Source organism: Chionomys nivalis, chromosome 22, assembly GCF_950005125.1.
Source record: "Chionomys nivalis chromosome 22, mChiNiv1.1, whole genome shotgun sequence".
Taxonomy (NCBI): Eukaryota; Metazoa; Chordata; class Mammalia; order Rodentia; family Cricetidae; genus Chionomys; species Chionomys nivalis.
In genome coordinates, this window is record NC_080107.1 from 52,800,271 (window position 1) to 52,828,189 (window position 27,919).

The following is a 27,919-nucleotide window of genomic DNA, read 5'->3' on the forward strand; positions in this document are numbered from 1 at the left end:
ATCTAACTGAAGTATAAAAGCTGTCCAGTTAATTTTATAGCTTTTCTTAAGCATCTCTTTTCTGTGTACTGCCCTGCGTGAACACTGAAATAATTACAAGAGATACTCTTACATGCAAGAGAAGCTCAAAATAGACTCTAGAAATGTTATTTACTTGTTGGACATTTAAAATGTAGACTTGAAAGTGTTTAGGATATGGTGGCATTTTACAGAGTGCCACTTTGTGCTCTTCAGATTTGCTGAAAAAGTCTGTCTTTGCCATCTTAACATCAAAGAACAGTTTTTAGCACAGTGGAGAAACAGAAGAAATATTTCAATACATCTTAGAAGTAACAAATATATATTTAGAAGCTCTTTAAATATCATAAGAAAGAGCAGGAATTTTGGTAGTAAGAGTTTCTGATTATACTTAGGCAGTGTAAAGTAAACATTACTATTTATAAAACTTCATGCCTGGTTCTGATTTCTAACTCAGTGAGACAGGCCACCATGACCAGCAAATTCTCATATTTATTTAGTAAAATTAAGGTAGCCATACTTTGATAGAATAATTTATCATTAAATTGTATGCTTATGTGTATGTGAATGAAGACAGTGTATAGTAGCAAAAGTAAAACCCTTGTTGCCAGTCCTGGCAGCCTGAAAGGATGCTATTGGTGGGGGTAGGAGTAGCAATTTCAGTGCTGCAAAATTTGATGTGTAATCTCATGAGCAGTAGGTTTGCTTTGGCTAAATAAAAGAATTATGCTTCTGTTTAGAGTTTCCACATACAACCTTATTTTGTAGTCCAGTAGGAGTGGAATTCTATATCTGTTACCATTATGTCTCCTCAAGACAAAACAGCAAAAACAAGGTAACTCAGATCTAACTCGAGGTTCACACTCTAGCATATCTAGTGATCATTGCAGCCGAATAGTTCCCTTCCCCACTGTTGAAGTCTCTAACAACCGTTTATTTCTACAAAGATTTGCAATTTCTATTTAGAGGTTGGGTGGCATTATTTCAGTAAAGAGTAGTAATCATTTTACTTTAGGAATGCAGTTCCCTAGTAATTTTTTAAATCTGGGTTCTCTAGAGTAATAGAACTTAACAAAATGGATTTTTAAATATAGAAAGGGGATTTATTAGAATGATTTACAGTCTGGAGTCCACCAATAATGGCTGGTTATGAAAAGAAAGTCCAAGAATCCAATAGTTGCTCCGTCTAAGAGTCTGTCTTTGTAGACACTGGATCACAGAGAAGTAGGCTCTAATTCCAGTAAAGGAATGGATTTGCCAGTAGGCAAAAAAAAAAAAAAAAAACAAAAACTTCCCTTTTTCATGTTCTTATATATAGACTTCCAGCAGAAAGTATGGCCCAGACTAAAGGTATGTCTTCCTGCCTCAAGATCTGGATTAGAAGTGGATCTCCCAGCACTTGAGAGGCGGATCTCTGTGAGTTCGAGGCCAGCCTACTCTACAAAGCTAGTTCCAGGACAGTGAAGGCTGCACAGAGAAACACTGTCTTGAAAAACAAAATAAAAATAGAAAAAGTGGATCTTCCTACTTCAAATTAAGCAAAAACTCCTCGCTGTGATGTGCGTTCCACTTTTGTATTTTAGTTATTTCCAGATGTAGTCAAGTTGACAACCAATAATAGCCGCCATAATCTTTAACTAAAGTTAACCAGTTTATTGAATCCAACCTGCTGAAAACCAGTTTGCCACATGTCCAATTTACATATATCTGGTTCATTAATCAGTTGGCTGAATCTACTTTGTAGAATTTACAGTTATTAATTTCCTTAATTGTTGTTTTGTGATTTCCCTTTCCCCATTTTCCTTCCTGTGTTCTCATTGTCTGTAGCAAAACCTGGTTATATCTGTTGCCCCAGAGTCCTCCCAAAACCAACTAGGAGTCCTGTTTGTGAAAACAGAGAGCCATTATTTTACACAAGTCTGCAAACTCGGATTCTCTGTGTGTCCTGCTATTGGAGTGATCTGAGAGCCCCAAGCTCAGTTAAAGTTGGGTTTTTATAATAGCAAAGGTAGGGGTGAGGAATTTCTAAGGTTCAGGACTCCTGATTGGCTGACATTTGTCTGGGGGTGTGTGCTGGCAGGTGATCCTATCTACAACAATTGGAATGTTAGGAATTTCCTTTGGATGGTCTGTTCCTGGGTGGTGCCTGGGTAGTCTCAGGTCTTTCTCAGAACCAGGTATTTCCTCAGGGTAAACTACTGAGACTCAGACTTCTGTTGAGTTTGTCATGGCTGGGTCCTACAGTATCTATCATCCAGCAAAGGCCTCTCTTTTTCCGTCCCAGTTCTCTCCAGCAAATTGAACGTTCTTGAAAGTACTATAACTTTAAGCTTTTATTTTGAACTTTTGAGGAATCAAAATTATGGGGCAGGCAGATTGCCCCATGAGTGAGAATTGTTATAAACCGGCAAATCTAGAGGTTGGAATTACCGCATGGATGGGTTTGGGAGAAATGAAGCCACATATGTAAAGTTCCTGATATCCTACAGTGGTAGGACTATATTAAGTACTCAGTGTTCTTTTTGTCTCTTCCCCCTTCCCTTTTCTCTCTTCTCCCTTCCCTTTTCTCTCTTCTGCACCCTCCTCCACTTCTCCCCTACCTCTCTCCTTCCTTCCCCTCCCCTCCCCTCCCCTCCCCTCCCCTCTCCTCTCCTCTTCCTTTCTCACTCTTCTTTTTTTTTCAAGTTTTCTTGAAGTTCTTCTTCTCAAGGCTCAACTCCCCACAAGGGCTTTCTTTCCTGTGGGCTCTAATACAGTAACAAGTGATGAAGTGGTCAAGACTGGTTTGTGGATCATCCAGACTAGCAGCTCAACCTGTGGGTCTTGACTCCTTTGGGGCTCTGATGACCTTTCACAGAAAACACAGATATTTACATTATGATTCATAACAATAACAAAATTACAGTTATGAAGTATCAACAAAAGTAATTTTATGGTTGGGGTTTACCCCAACATGAGAAACTGTATTAAAAGGGTCACAACATTAGCAAGGTTGAGAACCACTGATCTGGACTCTTTAATTCAATTTGCACAAATGAAATGCTTAGAGAGTGAGTGAGTGTTCGGTGCCAGGGCATGTGTGTGGAAGTTGGAGGACAGTTTATGGAGTCCATCTCTCTTTCCGGTTCCCGAGAGTCTGGTGGCAAAAGCCCTTGCTCACTGAACAATCTCCAGCCCTAAAGCATCTTCTAGCTTGAACTTATGTTGTAGAATTGCCTTTTCTTCCTACCCTACTCTTTGGAACCAGATTTCTCCACCACTTTTTCTGTAGCCCTTTATTCTCAATTACTGGTGTGAAACTGTAATTACAAGTCTTTGGAGAGCAGACTGCAGCTTTAGCAGCAAAGCAAGGTCCCCGGAGGTTCAATTAAGGAACATACTCCTTCCTTTAATACATAGGAAGCCAGGCTTCTCCAGCCCCACTCGGAGCTTTTCCCTGAGTTCCCCTTAATAAAGGGAAGGAATAAGATAGTGTTGGATACTGAGAACCAGGTGTTACTCATGTAATCCTTTCTACATTTTTCTTTTTCTTTTTTTTTTTTTAAATATTTATTTATTTATTATGTATACAATGTTCTGTCTGTGTGTATGCCTACAGGCCAGAAGAGGGCACCAGACCTCATTACAGATGGTTGTGAGCCACCATGTGGTTGCTGGGAATTGAACTCAGGACCTTTGGAAGAGCAGGCAATGCTCTTAACCGCTGAGCCATCTTTCCAGCCCTACATTTTTCTTTGAAAGCTGATACAAGCCCATATTGAAGATGAATGAACTGAGACTGAAAGTAATATTTCTCATACAACTATTCCAGTATATCAGTCCCCCTCCCAATTCTGGGGGATTAATTGAATTCTGCATACTAAGCGTGCCTGCCCTCTAAGCCAGTATTTTTCCAAACTTCAGTCTTGTATCAGTATCATTGTTTGTTTGTTTTAGTTTTTCAAGACAGGGTTTCTCTGTGTAATAGCTCTGGCTGTCCTGGAACTTGCTTTGTAGACCAGGCTGGCCTCAAACTCACTGAGATCCGCCTACCTCTGCCTGCACATGCACACATAATAAATAGAAAAATGTGAGCCGGAGAGATAGCTCAGTATTTGTGTGTGAGGTCGGGATAACATTTGAGAGTTGGTTCTCTGTACCGTGTAGACTAAAACTTTTATTAGACAAGTTCCTGCTGTTTTAGAATTTGGTATGAGGCAGGCTGGCTTCAAACCCACAGAACTCTGAGGAGTCTTTCTGTGTCCCACCAGCCAACTCCCACATAATAATATGGACACTGCTCATTAATTATAAAAGCTTGACCTTTAGCTTAGGCTTTTCCCCATCTAGGTTTTTTTTTGTTTGTTTGTTTGTTTTTTGTTTTTCGAGACAGGGTTTCTCTGTGGTTTTGGAGCCTGTCCTGGAACTAGCTCTTGTAGACCAGGCTGGTCTCGAACTCACAGAGATCCGCCTGCCTCTGCCTCCTAAGTGCTGGGATTAAAGGCGTGCGCCACTACCGCCCGGCTTCCCCATCTAGGTTTTATATCTTAACACATACTTTTAAATCTATGTTCTACCACGTGGCTTTTTACCTTTCATTCTATACCGCCGATTTGTTCTGCCACTCCTGGCGCCACCTCTGCCTGCCTAGACTCATCCCGGTTCCTCTTTTTGCCCGGAAGACCCACCTATCTTCCCTGCCTGATTACTGGTCTTTTAGCTTTTTATTAAACCAGTCACAGTGGCACATCTTTACAGAGTGTAATCAAATGTTGTGCAATGCCCACCTTTGCTTCCTGAATGCTGTGACTAAGGCATTCTGTCTTGCCTCCACAACTTTTTCAGAAGAACTTGTACAGCTCTCAAAGTTATTTGCCAAAATATGGAACACTAAGATTAAATTTAATAAAAACAAAAATTGTGTTAAATTCTAGTCATAGAATTTAAAGCCTTAAAGTCACCGAGCTCCTCCTGCTTCTACCTCCCAAGTGTGGGCATTAAAGGTGTGCCTCACCATCCAGCCACTGAATGTGATTTTTATATCAAGTAATTAAAAAGCATTGTAGCTTTATAATTTATAATTGCTATAAATTTAATTGCCATCTTAGTGTATTTTGTTAGAGACAGTAAATAGGTACCTGATATAACTATCATGATTAGAATTTAGATTATAATTTGATTAGAAAAATTAATATGGGGCTGGAGAGATGGCTTAACAGTTAAGAGCACTGCCTGCTCTACCAGTGGACAGAGGTTGGATTCCTAGCACTCGCATGACAGCTCATAACTTTCTGTAACTCCAGAGGATCCTCTTCTGCCCTTCTTTAACACCAAGCACATAACTGGTGCACAGACATATGTACAGGCAAAACACTCATATACATTAAATAAATAAATAAATTCTTTAAAAAGTCTATTAATATGTTGCGGGAGGTCCTTCCGCTCCTCCAACCAATAGCCGCTGAGATACCAGCCCATTGGGGCGTGGTCTCTTTCCCTTTAAAAAAGCGGCTACTTTGCTCCTTGCTCTCTTTACTTCCTGCTCCGGTTCCGGCCACTAGACTTCTTCCTAATTGCGCAGAGGGCTGTTGTCTGGGATGGTGATCTGTAAGTTTTTTCCCCTTTAAATAAATACCACCCTATTAATCATAATTCCAGACTGGTGTGGGATTGTTTATGACTTACGCCATCATCTGGCGCCCAACATGGGGTATAGGTGTTTTCCTGTATGCCTGTGTGTGCACCACATGTCTCTGAAGCCCAGAAGAAGGCATTGGATAATGGATGGTTGTGAGTTGCCATATGGATTCTGGGATTTGGAGGTGATTGCTTATATTTTTATTTCTTAGTTTTTAAATTTGTTTTGCTTTTTGAGACAGGTTTCTTTGTGTGGCCCTGGCTGTCCTGGAACTTATATGTAGACCAAGCTGGCCTCAGACCCTAAGATCTGCCTGCCTCTGCCTTCCCAGTGCTGTGATTAAAGGCTTGTATCACCACCTCATGGTGTATTTTATTTTTAAAGTTTCTGGATAATTAAGAGAAAAGTATGTACTATTGTCATGTTTTCTTAATTTGATTTTGTATTTTGACAGTTTCTTCAAATACAAAGGGAAGAATTTCATAACCTTGTTTTCAAAAGTTTGTTGTACACGCACAAGAAGGTTTCCAGCCTGGATAATAATTATTATAAAAGCCAGAAGAGGGGGTTGGAGCCCTGGCAATGAACTTACAGATGGTTATAAACCATGTGGGTGCTCTGCAAGAGCAGCAGGTACTCTTAGCCACAGAGCCATATGTCCAGGCCCCCTCCCTTTTAAAATACTGAGAATTTTAGGCTCTTTTTTACATAACCCTAGTTGTCTTGAAATTCAACTATATAATATGAACTAGGCCCACATCTGCCTATGCCTCTTGAGTTCTGGGATCAAAGACATGCATCACCACACAATACTTAGTCTGAGTTGTAGACCAAGGTTCTAAATCAACCCAAACAGACACAAGAGGTTACCACATGGCAAGATGTAGTGTGGAATAGCACAAAAGAAGGGGGAAAGGGGAGGGGCTGATTGATGGGGCCAAGAACAGATTTAGGAGCTGAACTGTGACCCGCAAATGCAACTTGAAGCAAGTATTTAAGCATAAAAATTATAAACATTTGTTGCCAAGTTATGTTGTAGGAGCCTGCTTGTTTGTTCCTGGCTACCCAGACTCAACCACACAGAAACTGTATTAATTAAATCATTGCTTGGCATATTAGCTCTAACTTCTTTCAGTTTTGGTTTTTTTTGTTGTTGTTGTTGTTTTTGTTTGTTTTGTTGTTGTTGTTGTTGAAGACAGGGTTTCTCTGTAGCTAGGGAGCCTGTCCTGGAACTAGCTCTTGTAGACCAGGCTGGCCTCGAACCCACAAAGATCCGCCTGCCTTTGCCTCCCGAGTGCTAGGATTAAAGGCGTGCGCCACCACTGTCCGGTTTAGCTCTAACTTCTTACTGGTTAGCTCTTACATCTTAATTTAACCCATTTCTATTAATCTGTGTATTGCCATGTGGCTGTGGCTTACCAGCAAGGTTCAGCACATCTGTCCCTGGCAGGGGCTTTATGGCCTTTCTCTGACTTCGCCTTCTCTCTCCCACCATTCAGTTTAGTTTTCCCTGCCTAGCTCTACTCTGCCCTATCACAGGCCAAGGCAGATTCTTTATTCGTTGACCAATTAAAGCAACACATGTACAAAAGGACTTCCCACACCAAAGTTACAGTTATAATTTTCACCAATCGGGGTGGCTGGAGAGATGGCTCAGTGGTTAAGAGCATTGCCTGCTCTTCCAAAGGTCCTGAGTTCCATTCCCAGCAACCACATGGTGGCTCACAACCATCTGAAATGAGATCTGATGCCCTCTTCTGGCCTGCAGGCAGACAGACAGACAGAATACTGTATACATAATAAGTAAATAAATCTTTAAAAAAAAAAACAATTTTCACCAATCAGGATATAGAAATTGGGGCTTCATTGAACGTTCCAACATTGTCAATCAATACACAATGTAAGCCTTTCAGTTGAACCAATCAGATTCATTTGTTCTTTCTGTTGTTAGGGACAGCTGTAATGTTTCTAAATATTATGTTTAGAAGTAAAGATGCATAAAGACTTTGTCTATGGTGTTGTAAGGAGCGGTGGTGCTGCGTCTCGCCACCCGGCTAGCTTTACCCGAAATAATTACACGGAAACTGTATTCTTTTAAACACTGCCTGGCCCATTAGTTCCAGCCTCTTATTGGTGAGCTCTTACATATTGATCTAACCCAGTTCTAATATTCTGTGTAGCACCACGAGCTGGCTTACCAGGGAAGATCTTAACCTGCGTCTGTCTGGAATGGGGGAATCATGGCGACTCACTGACTCGGCTTCTTTCTCCTAGAATTCTGTTCTGTTTATTCCACCCACCTAAGGGTTGGCCTATCAAATGGGCCTAGGCAGTTTCTTTATTAATTAACCAATGAAAGCAACGGATTAGAAAGAAATCACTCCCACATCACAATGGTATAAGGAGGAGGTAGGTCAGCTATTAGAAAGTTCTCAGCTTTCCTAGGGCTTGGGATTCTGAACTTTGTTTTACCATACAGGTAATGTGGAGTTTTCAGTCAAAATGGCTGTACTTAGGACAAGGTGGTTTTGCCTGCTCCCAACACTGAATTATTTTAAGTAGTATCTTGTACTTGATAACAAATTGCAGAGGAATTTCTACAAGTCATGATTACACTTGATTTTCTAATTTCCTGTTTTCCTTTTGTTCTTTTAAGATAGGAACTTTTTCAAATCTATTCATTTCATTCCAAAGGAATGCTTTTGTTGTTATTTTTTTTTTTTTTTTTTTGAGACAGGGCTTCTGTGTGGCCCTGGCTGACGGCTGACCTTGTACTCAGAGATCCATGTTATTCTGACTCCCTCCCTAGTGCTGGGATTAAAGGTATGCACCATCACCACCACAAGGCTCTTCAGTTTTCTCTTCCTTCTTTTCTCTCTCTCTCTTGGATTTTTAGAGACAGGGTTTCTCAGTGTAAGAGCCCTGACCCTGGCTGTCCTGGAACTCACTCTGTAGACCAGGCTGGCCTTGAACTCACAGAGATCTGCCTGCCTCTGCTCGGATAACAGGCATGCATTCTCTTTCTTTTTAACTTGTTTTTGAGACAGGGTCTCTATGTGACCCTGGGTATTCTGAAATGGACTGTGTAGAATAGGCTGGCCTCCAGTTTACAGAGATCCCCTGTCTAAGGCATGTGGATGTATGACACTGGAGGAGTGCTAGTGGTTTAGTTTCACCAGCTGCTTTTTTTAAAACATTTTTTATTGATTTTTTTATTGAGCTCTGCATTTTTCTCGGCTCCCCTCCCTGCCTCTCCTCTCCCCCTTCAACCTTCCCCCAAGGTCCCCATGCTCACAATTTACTCAGGAGATCTTGTCTTTTTCCACTTTCTACTTCCCATGTAGATCATATCTATGTAAGTCTCTCAGTGTCCGCATTGTTGTCTAAGTTCTCTGGGATTGTGGTTTGTAGGCTGGTTCTTTTTGCTCTGTGTTTAAAAACCACCTATGAGTGAGTACATGTGATAATTGTCTTTCTGTGTCTGGGTTACCTCACTCAAAATAATGTTTTCCTGCAAATTCAAGCTGTCGTTATTTTTTTCTGCTGTGTAGTACTCCATTGTATAAATGTACCACATTTTTTCTTATTCATTCGTCGATATAGGGGCATTTAGGTTGTTTCCAGGTTCTGGCTATAACAGACAAAGCTGCTATGAACATAGCTGAGCACATGTCCTTGTGGCACAATTAAGCATCCTTTGGATATATACCCCAAAGTGGTATTACTGGGTCTTGAGGAAGATTGTTTCCTAATTTTCTGGGAAATCCCCACACTGACATCAAAGGGGTTGTACCAGCTTGCATTCCCACCAGCAATGCAGAAGTGTTCCCTTTTCCCCACAACCTCTCCAGCATAAGTTCTCATCAGTGTTTTTGATCTTGGCCATTCTTACAGGTGTAAGATGGAATCTCAGAGTTGTTTTGATTTGCATTTCTCTGATGCCTAAGGATGTTGAACATTTCCTTAAGTGTCTTTCAGCCATTTTAGATTCCTCTGTTGAACGTTCTCTGTTTAGGTCTATACTCCATTTTTTTTATTGGATTATGTGATCTTTTGGTGTCCAATTTCTTGAGTTCTTTGTATATTTTGGAGATCAGACTTCTGTCTGATGTGGGGTTAGTGAAGATTTTTTTCCCATTCTGTAGGCTGTCGTTTTGTCTTGTTGACGGTGTCCTTTGCTTTACAGAAGCTTTTTAGTTTCAGGAGGTCCCATTTATTGTTTCTCTCAGTGTCTGTGCTGCTGGGGTTCTTTTAGGAAGTGGTTCCCTGTGTCAATGCATTCAAGTGTACCTCCCACTTTCTCTTCTATAAGGTTCAGTGTGTCTGACTTTATGTTGAGGTCTCTGACACATTTGGACTTGAGTTTTGTGCATGTTGATAGATATGGGTCTATTTTCATTCTTCTACATGTTGATATCCAGTTATGCCAGCACCACTTGTTAAATATGCTTTCTTTTTTCCATTTGATATTTTTTGCTTCTTTATCAAAGATCAGGTGTTTGGGGCTGGAGAGATGGCTCAGAGGTTAAGAGCACTGACTGCTCTTCCAGAGGTCCTGAGTTCAATTCCCAGCAACCACATGGTGGTTCACAACCTTCTATGATGAGATATAGTGCCCTCTTTTGACATGCAGGTGTACATGCAGACAGATACTGTATGTATAATAAACAAATAAATAAATCTTTAAAAAAAAAGATCTGGTGTTCGAATATGTGTGGATTGATATCTGGGTCCTCTTTTTTTAAAAAAAAATTATTTAGTGTGTATACAGTGTTTTGCCTGCACGTATGCCTGCAGGCCAGAAGAGGGCACCAGATCTCATTACGAATTGTTGTGAGCCATCATGTGGTTGCTGGGAATTGAACTCAGGATCTCTGGAAGAGCAGCCAGTGCTCTTAACTGCTGAGCCATCTCTCCAGCCTGATATCTGGGTCTTCTTTTCAGTTCCATTGGTCCTCCCAGGCTGATCTTGATCTGGTCCTCCTGTGTCTAATTATTGGTGGTTGGGATTGTATATGTGTACCACTGTGCCCAGTTTATACAATGTCTAGGATCCAACAGAGAACATGCATGCTAAGCAACCACTCTAACAATTGAGCTGTATCCCCAGTCATCATCTGTGATAATCTTAAGTAAACTCACCCTGTATGATATTTGTTCAAATTCCTGTTTTGCTTATTTTGCTTTCTTTTTTGACATAATTGATACCATTAAAAATACCCCAAGTATTAAATAAATTTTAATTTTCCATATTCCAGCGGACACTGACATTCTTTTGTTCTTGCTGTGATGATGTTTATTAAGCCCCTACTTGGTGCTAAGAGATGTGCTAAGCTCTCTCACTCCAGCTATAGCTCTGGTACATGCTCTTATCTTCATTTCTGTACTAATGTGATGAAGTGGAAATCCAGAGAGGGGCCTGTGCAGTAGGTAATTGTTAGAAGTAGGATTTATTATGTACGAGGCCAGTCTAGTCTCCAGGACAGGCTCTAAAGCTACAGAGAAACCCAGGCAAAAACTGAGTCACACTCCCCCGCCTGAAGTCTAAATCCTCTCATATCATATTTGATTTTTAATATTTTGAGTCAGCTTGGAGTAATTAAAAAACTAATAATTCCTTTTCCCCCTTTTGTGTTCTCTTTAGGTTTCTGTCAGGATGAATTGGCAGAACTCGATCCAGGCACTAGTAAGTTCTGAATGTTCCCTGGTGTTTGTCGGTAAGAAAAGGTGTGGCTGTGCTGGGTGTTTAACTTTGGCATCTTTGATGTTGTTATTTGAAGAGTGTATCTTCTCTTAACAGTAAGGATGATAATCTTTCTTGTGACATTTTCTTTTTCATTTGCTAGTACTGTTTGATGGCCAGATCTATGCATTTAATAAAAAGTTGTTTTCTGAAAATTTTGTTTAAAACAGACCCCCCTTGCTCAGTTCTCCATCCTCCTGTGAAACTAGCAGTAAACAGTGTTGGATTTGTACATACGCAACTGTATATTCAAGACTACCTACCTTAGCTCCCCCCCTCCCTCCTCTTCCTTCCTTTTTCCAAGACACAGGGTCTCTCTATGTAGCAATGGCTGTGCTGGAACTTACTGGTAGACCAGGCTGGCCATGAACTCACTGAGATCCTCTTTTCTATGCCTCCTGGGTACTGGGATTAAAAGTGTGAGCCAGTATACTGAGCAAAAACATTTGAGGTAGTAATTGTCATAGTTTATTCAAAGGAGTTATATTACTTAATTTTGTCATTGCTGTAACAAAAGAAGCTTATTGAGGGATGTGCCAGTCTTTGGTCACAGTTTTTTGGTCCAGTTCCTTATGACAGAGGTGATAATAATGGCTGCTGGAGCAGATCTGGTTTGGCAGCAGGAGTGTGAAGCAGTCATACTTATGTCTGTATTCAGGAAGGAGATGAGACAGGAATGCTAGTGCTCAGTGCTCTTTGTACATTTACTGAGTTTGGGTCCCCAGCATGTCAGATTGTGCTGCCCACATTAAGGGTTGGTTTACTCTCAGTTAAAGCCTTCTGTAAATGTCCTCTCAGACATGCATAGGTTTGTCCCTTAAGTGGTTATGGTTATAAACCTTCAAGTTAGCAATGAAGGTTAACTATCACAGTCAAGGTCAAGCATTACAGAGGCCAGATTGTTTTCTCCCCTGTTCCTTCTTTCCTCTTGTTCTGTCCTCCTCTCCCTTCCATTTTCTCCCTTCCCTTCCCTCCTCTATCTTTCCCTTCTCTTTCCCTCCTGTTCTCTCCTCCCTTCCCTTCTCTTCCTCCTTCCCTCCTCTTCATTTCCTCCCTCCCTCCCTCCCTCCCTCCCTCCCTCCCTCCCTCCTTCTGTGTATACATATACCTGTGTTTGGGCAGGTGTGGACTCACATGACTGTACCTGCACTTGCAGGCCAATTGGTTGCAATTTGCTATTTGCTACTCACATAATGATAATAGTAATAATATTTATTATTATTGTATCTTTATAATAATGATAATTATTACTACAGGAATTCTCACTGATCCTGAAGCAAGCTCTAGAGATTGACCTGTCTCCCATTTCCCCAACACTAGGATCGTGGGCACACACTGTACTACCATGCTTGGACTTTTATGTGGTGTTAGGGAACACTTTACCTACTGAACTTCCTTGATACCCTCATTTCTTGATATTTTCTTTTTCTTTGAGATAGTGTCTTATATATAGTTCAGGTTAGCCTCAAATTCAGTGTGTGTGTATGTAGCCTCAAATTCAGGTAATGATTTTAAATTCCAGATTCGCCTGCCTGTGTCTCCTGGGTGCTGGAATTACAAATGTGTGCCATATAAATGCCTAGCTTTATGTTTTGTTAGAAATTTATAATTGATGATCTTTTTTCCAGTTTAATTTTTTTTTTTTTTGTTTTTGTTTTTTTTGTTTTTCGAGACAGGGTTTCTCTGTGGCTTTGGAGCCTGTCCTGGAACTAGCTCTGTAGACCAGGCTGGTCTCGAACTCACAGAGATCCGCCTGCCTCTGCCTCCCAAGTGCTGGGATTAAAGGCGTGTGTCACCATCGCCCGGCTTCCAGTTTAATTTTTAAAGCATTTGTATGTATATTATTAAGATGAGGGAATGAGAGCGGCCATTTCTAGTTTAATGATGTTTTTCAAGACTCTGTAAGTTTTGATAAAAACTATTTAAATTTCCTGTGCTCCCAATTTGTGGCATGAAATATTCTGGGACATGGTTATAGTTGTTACAGAAATAAAACATGAGTGTCTGCTGTGTATTAACTTTATTTTGCTATATGTTAAAAGGTCACATGATAATTTAGATTTAACATTTATGAGACAGTCTAGAGTTACCTTCTCGTTCTAGAACTTTTAAAGGGTCGTGGGGCTAACTGACCAGTATGTTATTAAGTAAATAACGAAGCTTATCTTTCACCCATGAGCTAATATCATCCCTGAGAATATGGACCTTTTTATGTATTTTTTCCCCTATACCTTAAAATAAGTATTCATATATGTTCAACTATTACTTTATTGTCAAGCAAAATGAGTCCATGATATTTATCAAATGGCAGGGAATTAGATTTGCTTTTTAAAAAAACACTAATTAATTGTGTCTATCACATGCATGTGGCTATCAGAGGACAACTTGTGGGAGTTAGTTCTCGCCTTCTACCATGTGTATTCTAGGGATCAAACTTAGGTTTGGCAGCTCAGCAGTCCTAGACACGGCTCTTTGAAATTCACAAAAGTCAGAATTGGTTTTATATTATGACCACACATTAGGGTCAGCACACTGTTTTGACTCTCGTCATTTTCTTATGATTAACCTTGGGAGGAAGAAAAGCTAACTTCAGTTATTTTCTTGAGTCATGGTCCTGTCATAGAACACCTTGTGATCACTTAGAAGGTACTAAGAGATTCTGCAAGCAGTCTTTTGTGTGACTATGCAGAAAGCACACCAAATAATTTTTTTTTTTTTTTTTTTTTTTTTTTTTTTTTTGGTTTTTCGAGACAGGGTTTCTCTGTGGTTTTGGAGCCTGTCCTGGAACTAGCTCTTGTAGACCAGGCTGGTCTCGAACTCACAGAGATCCGCCTGCCTCTGCCTCCCAAGTGCTGGGATTAAAGGCGTGCGCCACCACCGCCCGGCTTACACCAAATAATTTAAAGCTGAATGAAACACTGTGCTTTTCCTTTGCTCCAGGCCCAGTTCTTAGCCTCAGATTGCACAAATGATTAACTTTAGTTCTTGCCTTTACATATTAGGAATATATTAAAGATATTTGGAAAGATAGTTTTCAGATTTTGAAATAGCATCCAATTCTGCATTTACTAAAAGCTCATGCCATTTATTGAGAGATTGTGAATTAAGTAATCCTACTTCTGTTACATATTTCCTCCCTTACTGAATATGGTTATTTTTACAGACTTCTCCATTTCGTGAGAGTAGACATGATTTTTTGGATCTTTTTGTGTAACAGATCTGACTGTCTTGAATTATAGAGCAGTCTGGCCTTGAATTCACAGAGATCTGCCCGCCTCTTCCTCTTTAGTGCTGGGATTAAAGGCGTGTTCCACCAGCGCCTGGCGAGTAAACGTGATTTTGTATATCACTGTAGAATGGGAGTCACCTAAAATGACTTTTCTTTTAAAGGTACTTTATTTTATTTATCTATTTATTTATTTATTTATTTATTTATTGGTTTTTCGAGACAGGGTTTCTCTGTGGTTTTGGAGCCTGTCCTGGAACTAGCTCTTGTAGCCCAGGCTGGTCTCGAACTCACAGAGATCCGCCTGCCTCTGCCTCCCAAGTGCTGGGATTAAAGGCGTGCGCCACCACCGCCCGGCTAAAGGTACTTTAAAATGTTCTTCGTGGCCGGGCGGTGGTGGCGCACGCCTTTGCCTTTAATCCCAGCACTCGGGAGGCAGAGGCAGGCAGATCTCTGGGAGTTCGAGGCCAGCCTGGTCTACAAGAGCTAGTTCCGGGACGGGCTCCAAAGCTACAGAGAAACCCTGTCTCGAAAAACCAAAAAAAAAAAAAAAAAAAAAAAAAGTACTTCGTGTATATGGGTAATATTCTCAGTTCCTACATCATTTTTGTGAAGCTAGTACTTTTCTTTTGCTCTTTGTCTTTGAAAACCATGTAAGGATTTAATTATAATATAATCGATTGACAAAAGTAAAATTATGATCTCAGTCTGTATTAGTTTTGGGCCTTGACTCTGTCAAATTAAGAAGCTGTAAGATTGAGATGGGTGGGCCTGGAGGGATGACTCAGAGGTTAAGAACACTGATTGCTCTTCTGGAGGTTCTGAGTTCAGTTCCTAGCAACCACATGATGGCTCAGACCTTTTTGTAATGAGATCAGGTGCCCTCTTCTGGCATGCAGGCAGAATACTGTATACATAAGAAATAAATCTTAAAAAATAAAATTGAGATGGACTGTGTATTCGATTGTGATGTTTTATTTTCCTTTCTTTTTTAAAGACAGGGTCTCTCTTTGTACCCTGAATTGTCTTGAATTCACTATGTAGTACAGTCTGGCCTCAAATTCAAAAGTAATCCTTCCCCCAATACTTGGATTATAGGTGTGTCCTACCAGACTTAGCCTGATGATGATGATGGTGGTAGTGATGGTGATGATAATGATTATGATGTTATTATGATTTATTTTTAATTATGTGTATGCATCTGTGTATACCTGCATGCCAGTGTGGGTGGCCATCAAGGTCAGTTGAATATCCCTTGGAGTAGCCAGAATACTTATAGGCGATTGTGAGTCACCTCACATGGGTGCTGAATATTTAACTCAGGTCCTCTGTAAAAGTAGGAAGCATGTAAATCATCTTACCAGGCCCCTGATTAGTATAGTTGATACAGCTGTTTCTGTGGATTCTAACTAGAAGGAATAATATTTTCTATGTTACTATCTTTACATGTTAGATTGAGAATATTAGAGCTTTCTCTTTATTGTATCTCTGGAATTTAGGGATGCTAATGTCTTCCCACTATGAATTCCTAGTGGGAAAAGTCATTTTCTATTTTATTGTGACAGCCCACCTTTACAGGTGATTTCCAGTTGTGCTTGGCAGTGGTTCTAGATAGCAGATTTGGGACAGCAGATGGAATGTTGGAACTAGTTAGGGGAGGACTTACTTTATCTGCCAGGTGTTGTTTTACCTTTTTTGTGGTAGAGCAGATGGGCAGCCATGCTTCAAATATGAGCTGGTGTTCACATTCTGGCTCCTTCCTACAATTCCTGAACTTCCTAGAGTCCAATGTTATGACCCAGGTTCAGGCTAAGTTCATTTCTACAAGAAGTGCCCTGTACTGTGTCCTTTGCATAAGCCTGGGTACAAGGGCAGTCAGAGGTCAAGAGAAGTTCAAAACAGCATAACCTTTCTGTGCTATTTCCAAATAACCCCAGTCTGCATAGCTCCCTGAGTTTTCCCTCAGCTGCTGTGTTTGCCGTGTAGTTGTAAAACTCAAAAGAACAAGGGCTGACTTGATAACAAGGAAAATTAGAGAAAAGAAGTCATTGTTGCCTAATACAGGAGAAATAAGTGATTTATGTTTGGGGGCCAATTAAGCTATAAAACAGTAAAGGGACCTGTGATTTCAAGACAGTGCTTGCTCTGATGTCTGTCCTGTAGACCAGAGGCTCCCAATAAAGGCTGTCAACTGTCTAAGCTAAATTATTAATTCCTTTCATGGCACTCTGGGATTGTAAACATCCCATAATACAAGGAAACAATTGGTCCTGCTCAGTTATGGGGCAGACAGAGGGTGAAAGGGTAAATGGTTGAATTCAACATCAATTCCTTCTCTGGAGTTCAATTTTTGTCTCTTATCCTGAAGTTTTGGCCTGTATGAAGTTTGTTCCTCATCTTCTGCTGTGATCCTAAAATAATCATTTAAAAAAATTGAAAATACTTTCATTTGGTTTACAAAGTTGAAGTTGATTTTTTTTTTGTATCTGCTTGCTTTTTGTATGATGTCCAAAGATTATGACTCAAAAGAAAAGAAGCCACTTGCAGTTAGACAGATCAGAATCTTTTTTTAGCATTTTTTTTTTCTGTCCCAGACAGTTGAGGTTACTGGTATAGTTGAATTAGCAGAAACTTGTGTTTTTCTTTAAAACATTAAAATGAAAACACAGGAATCTCTAATCTTGCCACTCAGAAATAAACATTGTTTTTCATTTAAGAACAACCATTCTAAGTTTGTGTTTGAGATAATCTTTTAAATTATTAATAATCATAACATCTATGTATTTTTGTTCTCATTTTCCCCTTATACATGTAGAACATTGGCCCCAGGTCATGAGACATTTATGTTAATAATTTTTTTTTTTTTCGAGACAGGGTTTCTCTGTGGTTTTGGAGCCTGTCCTGGAACTAGCTCTTATAGACCAGGCTGGTCTCGAACTCACAGAGATCCACCTGCCTCTGCCTCCCGAGTGCTGGGATTAAAGGCGTGCGCCACCACCGCCCGGCATTAATAAATATTTTTAATGGCAGTATGGCAACTTCTTTGAATGGTGGAATAGCATTGGCGTGGTCTATTTAGCCATTCTCTTATTTCTGGGCATTCAGATGGTTTCTACTTTTCCTACATTATAAACAGTGCCACAAAGGACATGTTCTATAGTTCATAAGTCCACATTTCAAATGAAGTGCTTCAGTTTTTTATATAAGCCAAAACTTCTGAATTAAGGAAGAAAAAACATGATCAGGGGCTGGGGAGATAGATGATTAGACTTCTTTAGAGGACCTGGATTTAGTTTCTAGCATCTTCATGGTGTCTCAAAACCATCTGTAATTCCAGTTTCAGGGGTTCTGATCCCCTCTTCTGGCTTCTATAAGCAATGCACCAAACCACACAGACACACCATACACAATACACACAGATACATAAATAAAAAAAGGAAGACTCTAGCTCAGTATCTTGCTCTATTACAATCTTGGCTAAATTGTGTAATCTTTGTGTATCAGTTTGTTATCTGAAAATTCGAACAAGAAAAGTATAATTTTTTTTTTAGTATAACAATTTTATTAGGTCTATTATGAGGATTAGGTGTAGTAATACATGTAAAGGGTTTAGAACAATGTTTAACTAATGGTAAACACTAATAATGCTGTTGTATTGTTGAAATTCACTGTCTGTATTCATGAAATATTGTAACTGTATTTTATTCATTAGATTAACCTATGTTTCATTTCTTTCCTATTTCCCCTACCTTTGGTTTTTTTTGTTTGTTTGTTTGTTTGTTTTTTTGGTTTTTCGAGACAGGGTTTCTCTGTGGCTTTGGAGCCTGTCATGGAACTAGCTCTGTAGACAAGGCTGGTCTCGAACTCACAGAGATCCGCCTGCCTCTGCCTCCCAAGTGCTGAGATTAAAGGTGTACACCACCACACCTGGCAATATAGCATAACGTTTGATATTAGAAAGTATTGCAGGGTGCTGGAGAAATGGCTCAAAGGTTGAGAACGCCAACTGCTCTTTCAAAGGTCCTGAGTTCAATTCTCAGATCTGGTGCCCTCCTCTGGCCTGCAGGCATACATGCAGGCAGAATACATAATAAACAAATAATAAATCTTAAAAAAGTAAGAAGTGCAGGTGCTCGGGAGATGTATAAGTGGTTGTGAAGCCTGGTTTCTTCATAAAACTGTAACAGCCCCCACTAGGTGTCATTGTAAACAACACTGAAATATGCGAGTAAAATTTCTTCTTCTTTGTTAATATTTACTGAGCATTTAGTGTATTATATAATTAAAGTATTATCTTGTTTAATTTTCCTGCAGCTCTATGAAGTTATTCTCAACTATAGTTCTTTCTATTTTGCAGATGGGGAGACTGACAGTTTAACACTTGGCCAAGGTCACACACCTGGTAAGTGGTGGAGCTGCTCTATGTGATCCCAAAGCCCTTGTTCTTTGTATCTTTTTAAAATTGATATATGAAATTTTCATACAAGGAAATGCTCCTATCTGCAATGTAAATTGAAGCAGTTTTCACCATTGTAGTTCCACTTCAAAATTTCCTATGCTTTTTCCCCTCTTTATTCCTGAGGGGTATTGTACTGACAGTATCACAGGTAGTTCATCTGTTGACATCTGGGCTGGTCCTAGTTTAGTGCAGATAAAGCAGCTATAAGATTTCTTAGGCCGGGCAGTGGTGGCGCACGCCTTTAATCCCAGCACTCGGGAGGCAGAGGCAGGTGGATCTCTGGGAGTTCAAGACCAGCCTGGTCTACAAGAGCTAGTTCCAGGACAGGCTCCAAAACCACAGAGAAACCCTGTCTTGAAAAACAAAAACAAACAAACAAAAAAAAAAGATTTCTTACACAAGGACTGGAGAGATGACGTAGAGGTTAAGAGCATTGCCTGCTCTTCCAAAGTTCAGTTGTCAGCAACCACATGGCTCACAACCTTCTGTAGTGAGATCTGGTGCCCTCTTCTGGCCTACAGGCATGCATACAAGCAAGACAATGTATGCTTAATAAATGAATTTCTTTTTTTTTTTTTTTTTTTTTTTTGATTTTTCGAGACAGGGTTTCTCTATGGTTTTGGAGCCTGTCCTGGAACTAGCTCTTGTAGACCAGGCTGGTCTCGAACTCACAGAGATCCGCCTGCCTCTGCCTCCCAAGTGCTGGGATTAAAGGCGTGCGCCACCACCGTCCGGCTCTAAATGAATTTCTTACACAAAATTTTGTATACATTTTGTATATTGATCCTCTAAAGCATGGTAGAAATTGGTGGTTCATATGGTAGGTAGATACACATTAAAATTTTCATAGAGTAGCCAGTTTTCCAAAATGTTTTTATATTTTATAGTTCTAACAGCATATGAATTTCTATTTCATATGTTTGCAAGTAATTGATATTGTCAGGGTTTTAATTTTTGTAACTCTAGTGAGCATTGTGATGGGAAGGTATGTTTTTAGCCAGCATCTCCCCAATGGCCAGTTATATTGGTTACTGTATTATATACCTACTGGTTATTCATATGTCATCTCTTTAAATGGTTCAAGTCTTGAACATTAGAAACATTAAGTTCTTTTTTACTTCTTGCATTGTTGGCATTTTTATATTCTGGATGTCATATGGTATATGTGGTATTCATATTTTCTCCTGACCTTTGGTTTTCCTTTTCATTTTTACCATATTTTATAATGAATATTTTTTTTTAATTAACTGTTGCCATGTGGGGGCTGGGAGTTGAACCCAGGTCCTTTGGAAGAGTAGCCAGTGCTCTTAGCCACTGAGCCATCTCTCCTCACTAAAAATTCTTAGTATAACCAAATTCCATTTTCTTTTAGAAACTATGACATTCATTCATTCATTCATTCATTCATTCATTCATTCATTTATTTCCCAGCAGCACTCTGGGATTAAAGGAGTACGCCACCATTGCCCGGCAAAACTTAAACATTTTCTTTTATTTTTTGGTTTTTCGAGACAGGGGTTTTTTGTAGCTCTTGTAGACCAGGCTAGCCTTGAACTCACAGAGATCTGCCTGCCTCTGCCTCCCGGGTGCAGCCATTAAAGGCGTGTGCCACCACCACCACCCGGCCTATGATTTTTTTTTTAAGGGGCTACCTTCATATCCACAATTTTGCCATGTTTTATAAAGTAGAATCAAAGACTTTTTCATATGAAAATTTGTTTCTTCGTGTTATTTGTCAAAGTTTTTTTCTCAATATTTTTAAGGTTTTCTTTAATAAATTGTGTGAATCTATGGGTTCGTTTTTGTTTTTTTGAGACAGGGTTTCTCTGTGTAACAGTCCTGGCCGTCCTGAAACTCGCTTTGTAGACCAGGCTGGCCTCAAACTCACAGAGATCTGCCTGCCTCTGTCTCTTCAACTGCTGGGATTAAAGGTATATACCACCACCACTGGCGAATCTATGGATTTTTGTATTTTCTTTCATTAATCCTTTCGAATCTTTTCATCAAAGCCATGGTGTCCTCAACTTTGTGGCTTTATAATAAGCGGGGTATTGATAAGCTGCCTCCATTCTTCTTTCCAAAGTTATTTTGGCTTAGTTTTTTTGTTTTTTGTTTTTTTTTTCTTTCAAAAAACTATTCCATATAAAGTTTAGAGTCAACTTATTTGAAAAAAAAAACTAAAAAATTTGCTCAGTTTTTAAAATTGATTTGCACTGATTCCATCAAAAGAATTGTCTTTTTTCTTTTCATTGCTAGGTAAACTAAGAAGCTTTGCCTGTGAGGCAAAGTGCTTTATCACTGTATTCTGTCCCTGGCTCAAACTGCCACCTTAACAACAGCAGGGCTTCTAATCCTTGCATTTAGTTTGTCCTTTTTCTAAATGCAGTATCTTTGTTTTTTCTCTTTAATGTTTTAAATGGATTAATGTTGATATCCTGTTTTACTTTAAAATTATTTCCATTTTGCATTTTAATGCTATTATGAATCAGACTGGTTTTAAAGTTTACTTGCCAAATTGTTGCAATTCAATTGATTTTGTGTATTGAGTTTGTATTGAATTTACTAGTTCTGGTTGTCACCTAAAACAATAAATCTGTTGGGACTTTTGTGTGCACAACTATGAATAAAGACAGCCATATGTTTTCTTTTTTGATGTTTATGGTGTTTGTTTTTCTTACTGTATTGGCTAAGATTTCCAATATAATAGTAGGTAGAAGCAATGGCAATGATATTCTTGTCTCATTCTTACTCTTAGGTGGAAGGATTTCAATTTCCATGATCAAATACAATGTTAACTTTTTAACCTTTTTTTTTTTCTTTTTGGTTTTTCTAAGACAGGGTCTCTCTTACTCTATAGCTTTTGGAGCCTGTCCTGGAACTCGTTCTTAGAACAGGCTGGCCTCAAGCGCACAGAGCTCTGCTTGCCTCTACCTCCCAAGTGCTGCGTGCGCCGATGCCACCACCACCCAGCCAGACCTTTTTATTACAGTTTTCATTGTGTGCATGCAGATTTTGTATAGCTCCTGGTGGCCTATAGTACACCATGTAGCTCAGCTGGCCTCGAGCTCATAAGTTGTTCTGCTTCTGCCTCTTTAGTTCTGGAATTACTGGCACCTAATACCATGTCTGGCTCTCCTTTGTATGTGTATATATACATATGCACGTGTGTGTGTGTGTGTGTGTGTGTGTGCTGTGCTGTGATTAAAGGCATGCACCACCACCACCTGGCCAGTTGTTTACCCTTATAGATATCCCTATTAGTGGAATCATAGTATTTGTCTTTTTGTTTCTAACATTTCACTTAGCAAAATGCTTTCCAGATTTATCTGTAGCAGTCTTTCTTTTAGGCCACCAACTAGCTCCCAAATCACGACACAGAGACTTATTAGTTTATGAATGCTTGGCCTTAGCTCTTATTTTCTTCTGTTCTCTTTATCTACATTTTGCCTTGGGGATTTTTTTTTATAAGAATGTTTTCTGTTCTTTTTATTTTATTTATTATGTATACAATATTCTGCCTATGTGTATGCCTGGAGGCCAGAAGAGGGCACCAGACCTGTGAGCCACCATGTGGTTGCTGGGAATTGAACTCAGGACCTTTGGAAGAGCAGACAATGCTCTTAACTGCTGAGCCATCACTCCAGCCCCCACCTTGGGGATTTTTACCTTTTTCTTTCTGCATGTCCTACTTTCCTGCTTATTATGTCTCTCTGATTGGCAACTGGCTGGTAGCTGGCTGGTTTTTGGTTCCAGGCATGTTCCTGTCTTTCTCCCTCATTTTTTTTTCTCCTTCCTCTCTCCCTCCCTTACCCTTCCTCTCTCTTTCTTCTGGATTTCCCTTCCTACTTAATTCTCTTTGCCTGCCAGCCCTGCCCATCCTTTCTCTGCCTAGCTATTGGCTGTTCAACTCTTTATTAGACCTATCAGGTACCTTAGACAGGCAAGGAGAAACAAATGCAACACATCTTTACATAATTAAGAAAACACAGCATAAACAAATGTAACACACCTTTACACAGTTGAAGTAATATTCTACAGCTTAAACAAATCTAACATCTTTACATAGTTAAAATAATGTTCTACATTTATCCATATTGTTGTATGATATATTAGAATTCATTTATTCTTTTAAGGCTGGATAATGTTACTTTGTATGTATATATCATATTTTATTATTTACCAGTTCATAGATGTTTGGTTTTGTTCAGCTTTTGATCTATTGTGAGTTGTCTTGTTATGAACATGGGTGTACAAAAGTGTATTTTTGAGTTCCTATTTTAAATTCTTTTGCATCGATAACCAGAAGTGGAATTGCTGAACCATGTGATAACTATCTTTTCTATTTTTGAGTAACTGCTGTTTTGTTTTCTTTTTTAATTTTATGTAACTGTTTTATTTTTTTAGATTGTATTTCCCTTTTCTTCCTCCGAATCCTCTCATGTACCACCTCCCACTGTCTTTCAGATTTATGGCCTTTTTTTCCATTGTTATTATGTATACATGTTTGTATATATGCTGTATATTTTCAATACCAGAATCACCATTTTATGTTTTTACTAACATGTATAAAAATCCCAAGCTGGGTAGTGGTGGCAGAGGCAGGAGGATCTCTGTGAGTTCAAGGCCAGACTGGTTTACAGAACGGGACAGGTTTCAAAGCTACACTAACAAACCCTGTCTTGAAAAACCAAAACACAACAACAAAAAACCCATAATGTACCTAGTTTATTTTCTATTCTTCTCATAGACCTTAATAATTCCAGCGTGGTTCAGAAGTCCAAATTCCTTCTTAGAGAATTAGGCAAACTCTAGTATAAGAGCAAACTGCACATTCCCAAGGTCACAGATTCACAATTCCACCCAAAAGAGAGGAGCAGGGGCAGAGAAAGAAGAGAAGATCAAAGTAAGAGGAAAGCCTATCAAGACAAATGTTTAAGCTCTATATCTCTTTATGGAGGCACCTGGTTGTAATATGATATAAACTCAAAGGCATTTGCATAGTCCCACCCTAGTCTTTCAGGTTTCAGCATACACAACTTTTTTTTTGGACTGGCTCTGCTTGTTGCTTATAGTTCTGGTTTTTTGAGACAGGGTTTCTTTGTAGCCCTGCCTTTCCTGGAACTCACTCTGTAGACCAGGCTGGCCTTGAACTTACAGAGATTTGCCTGCCTCTGCCTTCCTAGTGCTGAGATTAAAGCTGTGCTCCACCAATGTCCGGCCTGTTTTTTCTTGATATTACATATTATGTTATTTTTTACATATGGTGTGAGGTAATATTTAGCTTATTTTGTATATGGACATTGTTTTTCTAGTTCTGTATTGAAAAAATTTCTTTCCCTATGAAATTTGGAAAAAGTTGACAAAAACTTACTTAAACTTGCGTAACATGTACAAGGCTCTAGGTTTGAGCCCCAGCAGTACAAAAAAGAAAAGAAAAACTACACACACAAATATTTGAACAAATACCCATATTCTGTTGTCCACTTTGTTGTCATGTCTGTAGCATACGTTTTCTTTTTTCTTTTTTTTTTTTTGCTTTACTGAGGTTTGAACTCAGTATTTACATTATTTATTTATTTATTTATTCATTTATTTTTGGGTTTTCTGAGATAGGGTTTCTCTGTAGCTTTGGGGTCTGTTCCTGGAACTAGCTGGGATTAAAAGCTTGCACCACTGCTGCCCAGCTAGTATTTACATATATCAATTAGGTAAGTACTTTTTCACTCTGTATATCCCCCTGCCACTGCCTCCTGAGTACTTGCATTAAAGGTGTGTGCCACCATCACCCAGGGCTACTTTTTTTTTTAATTTTTTTTTTTCAAATCCAAAAAGCTTCATCAAAGATTGTTATGGCTCAAGCAGAACAAACATTTTTGCCAGCTGGCACTTTTTGGGCCTCCTGCCCCAAGTCGGGGTCTCTGGTTTCTGATTCCTAGGGTGACCTTGAATTTTTAATCCTCTTGACTCCATCAAGTGCTGGATTGTAGCTATCTGAGGGAATAAAAAGATCCTGGTCTACAAGAGCTAGTTCCAGGACAGGCTCCAAAACCACAGAGAAACCCTGTCTTGAAAAACCAAAAAAAAAAAAAAAAAAAAAACAAACAAAAAAACCCAAAAACAACAACAACAAAAAAATCCTGGTCACCTCCATTCTGATGCTGCAGCAATGCTCAGCACCCAATGTCCAAGTACAGCTTTGTGACTCGAAGTGCTGCCAGCCTCTTGTGGGTCATTTTGTTCAGGTCCATTCCAAACAGCCACAGGACTCGAAGTTTGCACCTTGGATGCCTTAGACTCTTGCACAGAAGCTGGACCCCTGTGTCCCCTAGAGCATTGTTGGTCAAATAAAGCTCAATCAAGGTCTGGCTGGTACCCAGGATGGAAGAGAGGTCCTCACAGGCTTTTGATGTATGGCCACAGCTGTCCAGCCACAGCTTCTGGAGTCTGCAGGCTGGATGCCATAGTCCTTCTCCCAGCAGCTGCAGGTCCCTGTCTCCCAAGTCATTGAAGCTCAGGTCCAGCTCTCTGAGGCAAGTGTTGACCTAGAGCACACAGGCAATCCCTGTGCATGAGCTTTTATGGCTGTGTTTGTATATCTGTACTCAACTTGGTTTTTTGTTTGTTTGTTTGTTTGTTTGTTTATTGAAACAAGGTGTCTGTATCAGAGCCTTAACTGGCCAGAACTTGTTGTGAAGACCATGATGGCCTTTAGCTTGTAAGAGATCCCATCTGCTTCTTCTTCCCAAGTGCTGAGATTTAAGGTGTGTGCCAGTACGTCCAGTTTTTTTTTCCCCCTTTTTTAAGAAGAATCTCTCACTGTGTAGTCTGGACACTCTTGGAATTTGCAATCTTCTGAGCCTTTTAAGTGCTAGGGTTGCAAGCATATGCCACGCCACCTAGCTTTTTTTTTTTTTTTTTTTTTTTTTTTCCCAAGACAAGTTTTTTTCCAGGCTTCCCTGGAACTCCCTCTGGAGAACAGGCTGGTCTTGAACAGAGATCTGCCTGCCTCTGCTTCCTGAATGTTGGGATCAAAGGTATGTGTCAGCATTGCCCAGCTGGTGGTACTTTTCTTTTTTTAATTATTATATATACAGTGTTCTGCCCAGAAAAGGGCACCAGATCTCATTACAGGTGGTTGTGAGCCACCATGTGATTGCTGAGAATTGAACTCAGGACCTCTGGAAGAGCAGGCAGTGCTCTTAACCTCTGAGCCATCTCTCCAGCCCCATGGTGGTACTTTTCTTATGAGCATGTCCATGTGTTTAAATACAATTTCAGCATTTTTTTTTATTATTTTATTTTTTTGGTTTTCGAGACAGGGTTTCTCTGTATGTAGCTTTGGAACTTGTTCCTGGAACTAGCTCTTGTAGACCAGGCTGGCCTTGAATTCACAGACATCTGCTTGCCTCTGCCTCCCAAGTGCTGGGATTAAAGTACACCACCATCACCCGGCCATAATTTCTGCATCTTGATGTGTATTTTGTTGATGTGGTTTTACTGATTGAAGTTTTAAAACTGAATGAACCATATAACCTTGGGGAAAAACCTCAGGTAATCATGAGGTATTACAATTTTTATATCTTGCTTACTTAAGCTTGGCAAATTCATTTTGTGAGGTTAATCTTTGGGAACCAAAGCTTATATTAACTACATTACTATGCTTCCTACAACAGATTTTTATTTTTCTTTAACCCATTCATTATCTTCAGTACATAGCATTATATCATCTATTATTTGTGTTATAAGTTTTTGTATTTTGTGTAGTTACAAATTACCTAACTGGTTCTTTAGTTCTTCCCTGATTTTAGACTCCATCTAGTGGTTTGTTTTGAAATGGAAGTGGTGAGCCACTGTGGTGGTTCATTGGTGTGTTCGTGCTTAGTCCACTAGGTGGCAACAGGACCTAAGTGAAGAATGCAGAGGGAAGCCCCCTAAGAAAAATAGAAGACAATGTTACTTGAAAAGAAACAGAAAAACAATGATGTCTGAAAAGTAATGCAGCTAGCTTTAAAATTTGAGAGGTATAACATTAGTTTGTTGTAAGAACATACATGAAAACTAATTAAAAGTTCACATTCTTGGGCTTGGAGGTTCAGAGGTTAAGACACTGGCTGTTCTTCCAGAGAACCTGGCTTCAATTTTTAGCACCCACATGACAGTTCACAGTTGTCTGTAACTTCAGTTCTAAGGGATCACCCACACACAGACATATAGATAGGCAAAACACCAATGCACATAATATGTACACATTCTTTGTGTTGTTATTTTTCTTTTCTAGTCTTTTCGACTTGCCATTCCGGCTTATTTTTAGTGGTCTCAGTTGTAGTGGTTAGGATCAGATGTAACATTGTGTACCTATTTGCCTAGGACCTGTTGGAGTTCCATATGCTGACAAAGTCTGAGGTTATCTTCGTATTCTTGCCCTACTTGAGATTGATTCTTGGGTTGGTCTAGACACAGAAAAAGGTGCTAGTGACTTTTGTCAGTTAGTGCTTTCGGGGAGGTAGAAACTAAAAATGGCTCAGTGTTTTTCAGCTGTTGTATCCTGTAATTGAGAATGACCCCACAACCCCAGAGCAGTTTTATCATTCTTCATTCGTGTGGAGTTTCTCCAGTATATTCTTTTTCTAATTTATATTTTAGCCATGTAGGTGCTATGGCAGTTGGGTATAATTCCTGAAAATATGTTTGACTAGCTATAGTTAGCAAATATTTTTTCACCAAAGAAGTTACTGTCACAAAACCAACCTGACAAATGAAGAAGGGTGTATATGGGAAAACCACTGAGGTTGGTTAAGATCAACATGAATTCCTTTTATTTGGGATTGCTAGCAGGCTACAAACTAGCATCCTTTC

At 39.5% G+C, this 27,919-nt stretch overlaps 1 protein-coding gene across 2 annotated transcripts in view; it reads left to right on the forward strand.

The window, feature by feature from the left end:
• Nr6a1 (nuclear receptor subfamily 6 group A member 1) overlaps window positions 1-27,919 on the forward strand; it is a 160,361-nt gene that overhangs the window by 14,464 nt on the left and 117,978 nt on the right. For both annotated transcript variants that reach the window (XM_057755738.1, XM_057755739.1), the window contains exons 2-3: window positions 11,280-11,321; window positions 18,962-19,006. In XM_057755738.1, the coding sequence (XP_057611721.1) occupies window positions 11,280-11,321; window positions 18,962-19,006 (87 nt within the window). The remainder of the gene's footprint in view (window positions 1-11,279; window positions 11,322-18,961; window positions 19,007-27,919) is intronic.